The sequence below is a fragment of the Chiloscyllium plagiosum genome, chromosome 37 (genome assembly GCF_004010195.1).
Source record: "Chiloscyllium plagiosum isolate BGI_BamShark_2017 chromosome 37, ASM401019v2, whole genome shotgun sequence".
In the NCBI taxonomy this organism is placed as follows: Eukaryota; Metazoa; Chordata; class Chondrichthyes; order Orectolobiformes; family Hemiscylliidae; genus Chiloscyllium; species Chiloscyllium plagiosum.
In genome coordinates, this window is record NC_057746.1 from 32,978,018 (window position 1) to 32,982,803 (window position 4,786).

General features: G+C 43.5%; 1 protein-coding gene across 1 annotated transcript in view; it reads right to left on the reverse strand.

The window, feature by feature from the left end:
* The window catches only part of LOC122541563 (butyrophilin subfamily 3 member A1-like), a 19,625-nt gene that overhangs the window by 12,611 nt on the left and 2,228 nt on the right, over window positions 1-4,786 (reverse strand). The window contains exon 2 of the mRNA XM_043678394.1: window positions 3,749-3,754. Within this exon, the coding sequence (XP_043534329.1) occupies window positions 3,749-3,754 (6 nt within the window). The remainder of the gene's footprint in view (window positions 1-3,748; window positions 3,755-4,786) is intronic.

Sequence of the window (4,786 nt, forward strand, 5' to 3'; positions counted from 1 at the left end):
AGTGTTGCTGAACAAAGAGACCTTGGAGTGCAGGTTCATAGCTCCTTGAAAGTGGAGTCGCAGTTAGATAGGATAGTGAAGAAGGTGTTTGGTATGCTTTTCTTTATTGGTCAGAGAACTGAGTACAGGAGTTGGGAGGTCATGTTGCGGCTGGACAGGATATTGGTGAGGCCACTGTTGGAATATTGCGTGCATTTCTGGTCTCCTTCCTGTCGGAAAGATGTTGTGAAGCTTGAAAGGGTTCAGAAAAAATTTCCAAGGATGTTGCCAGGGTTGAAAGATTTGAGCCATAGGTTGAACAGGCTGGGGCTGCTTTCCCTGGAGCGTCAGAGGCTGAGGGGTGGCCTTAGAGAGGTTTACAAAATTATGACGGGCATGGATAGGGTAAATGGACAAAGTATTTTCCCTGGGGTCGGGGAGTCCAGAACTAGAGGACATAGGTTTAGGGTGAGAGGGGAAAGATATGAAAGAAACCTAAGGGGCAATTTTTTCACGCAGAAGGTCGTACGTATGGAATAAGCTGCCAGAGGAAGTGGTGGAGGCTGGTACAATTACAACATTTAAAAGGCATTTGGATGGGGATATGAATAGGAGGGATACGGGTGGGGTGCTGGCAGGTGGGACTAGATTGGGTTGGAATATCTGGTCGGCACGGACGAGTTGGACCGAAGGGTCTGTTTCCATGCTGTACATCTCTATGACACTCTGACTCTAAATTCTAACTTACATCGTCCTTCTCCCAAGTGAAGACAGAAGCAAGATAGTAAATTAACACCCTGTGTCTGTCCTCCAGCTCCATACCTGGATTGCTCCTTGATCCCTACATTTTCCTGGTTATTCTCTTCCCCTTAAAATACTGATGAAATATCTTGGAATTCTCCCTCATTTTAGCCACGAGTGTTTTCTCATGCACCTACTTTGCTCTCTCAATTACTTTCTGAAATTCCCAGCTGCTCTTTCAGTACTCCATGTGGGCCTTGTAATTCCCTGCTCTTACATTCCAACCACATTGAAAGGGCCACCTTTCCAATAGCCCTTCCTGATTACATGCTGTCCCTGAGTGCTAGTTTTCTGCACTTCATGCGCAAATACTCTCAAGTGCCATTGTGGTGCACCTTTCTGCAGTTTTTCTCCATTTAAATAATTCTTTGTTCTTTTGTTTTCTCTTCAAAATAAAGAACTTTCCCAAATTAATCCTCCATTTGCCAACTTTATGCCAGTTACTTGAACCATCAATGTCTCTGTGAATTGTTTGTATCCACCTGTTTTAGAATTGTCTGCAAATTTGGTGACAGTGCATTAACTTCTTTCCTCCAAATCATTAATATTTATTGTAAACATTTGCAGTCACCCCACTGGTCACAGGTCACTAACCTGTAAAAGCACTCCTTATCCCCACCTGCTGTTTCCTGCCCATAAGCCAATTCTTTCTCCATCCCATAATCCTGCCTACAATACCATGTGCTCTTAATCTTTCTTGAAGTATCTTGTTGAATGCTTCTAGAAGTCCAAATAAAACTCCACTGGCTCCCTTCCATTCCCTCTAGTTGAGATCTTCTCAAAAGCTTTCATAACTGAGACAGATATTAATATCCTTTCATAAAACCACACTGACTCTGCTTGATGAGATTATGATTTTCTGAATATTCTACTGTTACTTGAACAGTAACCGATTGCAATACTTTTCCAATAATAGATCATGGGATAATCTGCCTATAGTTACCTGCTTTTTGCCTCCTTCCCTTATTAAATAGACGTGTCATATTAGCAGTTTTCCAATCCTCTGGTACTTTTCCAGAATTGAGCAATTTAAGGAGAATTACAACAAATGCCTTCACTATCTCTGTAGTGACCTGTTTTAGAATCCTCAGATGTAAGCCCTCAGGGCCAAGCAACCTCTCTGTCTTTAGCCCGATTAGTTTGTCTCACACTATTTCAACATTATACACTGCCCAACTTCCTTAGTTTATCACGCTCTTCGATCCTTTCCTCTTACTCAAGATATATTTATGCTGAGAGCTGAGGTGAACCTCCTTAAATGTCTACCCCTGCTTGTTTACTGTCATTCCTCCTCATCTATTCACCCAGTTCACTTCAGATAACTCTACCCTCATTTCATTGTAATTGTTGTGTTCTGACCAGTCCCTTGTAAAGTTTTAGCAAAAGCTTCCTACTTCTACATTGCATTCCCTTTGAAGTAAAGGCCAACATACCCATTGAACTTAGATGCTGGTTCTTTGTGATTCATGGATAAGGATTCCCAGATCCCTCAGTTCCATAGCTCCCTGCAGCCTTTCTATATTTAAATAATATCCAGCTCCTCTATTCTTCCTGCCAATGTCCTTAATCTAAAGTTCCTTTACATTATATGCCATCTGCCAAAAATATTGTCCACTAACTCAACCTGACCATATCCCTCTGCAGACTCCTTATGTCATCCTCACCACTTGTTTTCCCAACTTTTTTGTTTCACCTACAAACTTGGCATTCACCTTCCACAACCAAGCCATTTATGTATTTCATAAATAATTGTGGACCCAGCACTGAACCGTGTGGCTCACCACTAGCTACGAGCTATCCCAATTCTCAGTCTTTTATTAGTTAGACAATCATCTCTCCAGTTGAATATGTGATGTCTTATCAAATGTCTCCTGAAAATCCAAATATATTACATCCCTTTCTTTTCTCCCATCTATCCTGCTTAATACCTTCTCAAAGATTTTGAGTGAAGTTGTCAGACATAATTTCACCTTCACAAAAGGGTTGGTTTTGCTGGAAACAACCAACAGGACCTGGGGTTGTGGGGGTGGGTAATGTACCATGCGAAATTGTTCAACTCAGTGTAACTGCAAGGTACCAAGGCAGAAGACGAGCTTGTGATGAGCTTCATTGGAGCACTGCAGCAGGCCTGAGATGGAAATTTCAGCATGGAAACATGGGGGGAGCTGTGTTGAATTGGCAGGCACCTGGAAGTTCAAGATCATCTTTATGGTCGGAGAGTAGGTGTTCAGCAATGCTCTGGGTATACTCTGCTCTGGGTATACTGTGAATAGTTCTGTTTTATCAGGAGAAATATATGCTGGTGTTGGAGGCAGTCCAAAGAAGGTTCACTAGGGCTATTCCAGGGATTGACAGACTATATCACGAGGAGTGGTTGAGGAGAGTGGGACGATACTGGAAATTAGAAATGAAAACAGAAGTTGCTGGAAATGCTCAGCTGTCCTGGCAGCATCTGTGGAGAGAAATCTGAGTGAACATTTTGGGTCAAGTGACCCTTCCTCAGAACAATTCAACTGGGAAGAATAAGGTTTCCACTTGATGAAGTTTGTAAAGTATGGATGGGTTTGACAGGGAGCCAGGTTTATCTGGGATAATGGGGCAGTGTCAGCTGACCCGTAGGAGATGTTACATCACAAGACTGTTCAACCTGATGATGTCAGTAAATCCCTGAGGTGTACAGGGCACTGCTACAACTGGTCATTGTGATGTCATCACCATGAACATCGAGGGGATTGGCCTGTGATCATGTGATTACCACATCAAAAGTGTGTGCAGTATCTTGGTCGGACAACTTCCCAAAGCTAATGTAATCAATGTTATCGATTATGAAATGAATAAAGTATCAACTCTTTGTTTGTAATTAAATCAGAGTTTGTGCATCAGCCTGACCAGTGGACCTGTCCCCTGTATTTGCTTGAATAGAACCATTGAAACTAAGAACGGAGCCTCAAGTGGTCTGTGAGAAAATCAAAGAGTGATCAACCTCTGATCAACCTCCCCCTTCTTCAGCCACTGGAGACAGGGAGACTGATCGTGGAGGTTCATTTCTAGACATTTTGTCACCCTACTCGGTACGGTGGCACAGTGGTTAGCACTGCTGCCTCACAGCGCCAGAGACCCGGGTTCATTTCCCGCCTCAGGCGACTGACTGTGTGGAGTAAGCACGTTCTCCCCGTGTCTGCGTGGGTTTCCTCCGGGTGCTCCGGTTTCCTCCCACAGTCCAAAGATGTGCAGGTTAGGTGAATTGGCCATGCTAAATTGCCCGTAGTGTTAGGTAAGGGGTAAGTGTAGGGGTATGGGTGGGTTGCGCTTCGGCGGGGCGGTGTGGACTTGTTGGGCCGAAGGGCCTGTTTCCACACTGTAAGTAATCTAATCTAATCTAATCTTCAGTGGGCCTCAGGCAAAGCAGTGTACATGATTCCTGCTTTCTATTTATATGTTTGGGTTAGTTTGGTTTGGTGATGTCATTTCTTGTGGTGATGTAATTTCCTGTTCTTTTTCTCAGGGGTGGGAGATGGGTCTAACTCGATGTGTTTGTTGATGGAGTTCCAGTTGGAATGCCATGCTTCTAGGAATCCTCGTGCATTTCTCTGTTTGGCTTGTCCTAAGATGGAAGTATTGTCCCAGTCGAAGTGGTGTCCTTCCTTATCTGTATGTGAGGATACTAGTGACAGAGGATCATGTTGTTTTGTGGCTAGTTGATGTTCATGTATCCTGGTGGCTAGTTTTCTGCCTGTTTGTCCAATGTAGCATTTGTTACAATCCTTGCATGGTATTTTGTAAATGACATTAGTTTTGCTTGTTGTCTATATAGGGTCTTTCAAGTTCATTAGCTGCTGTTTTAGTGTGTTGGTGGGTTTGTGGGCTACCATGTTGTCGAGGGGTCTGAGTAGTCTGGCAGTTGTTTCCGAGATGTCTTTGATGTGGGGGTAAGTGGCTAGGGTTTCTGGATGTGTTTTGTCTGCTTGGGTTTGTTGCTGAGAAATTGGCGGACTGTGTTCATTGG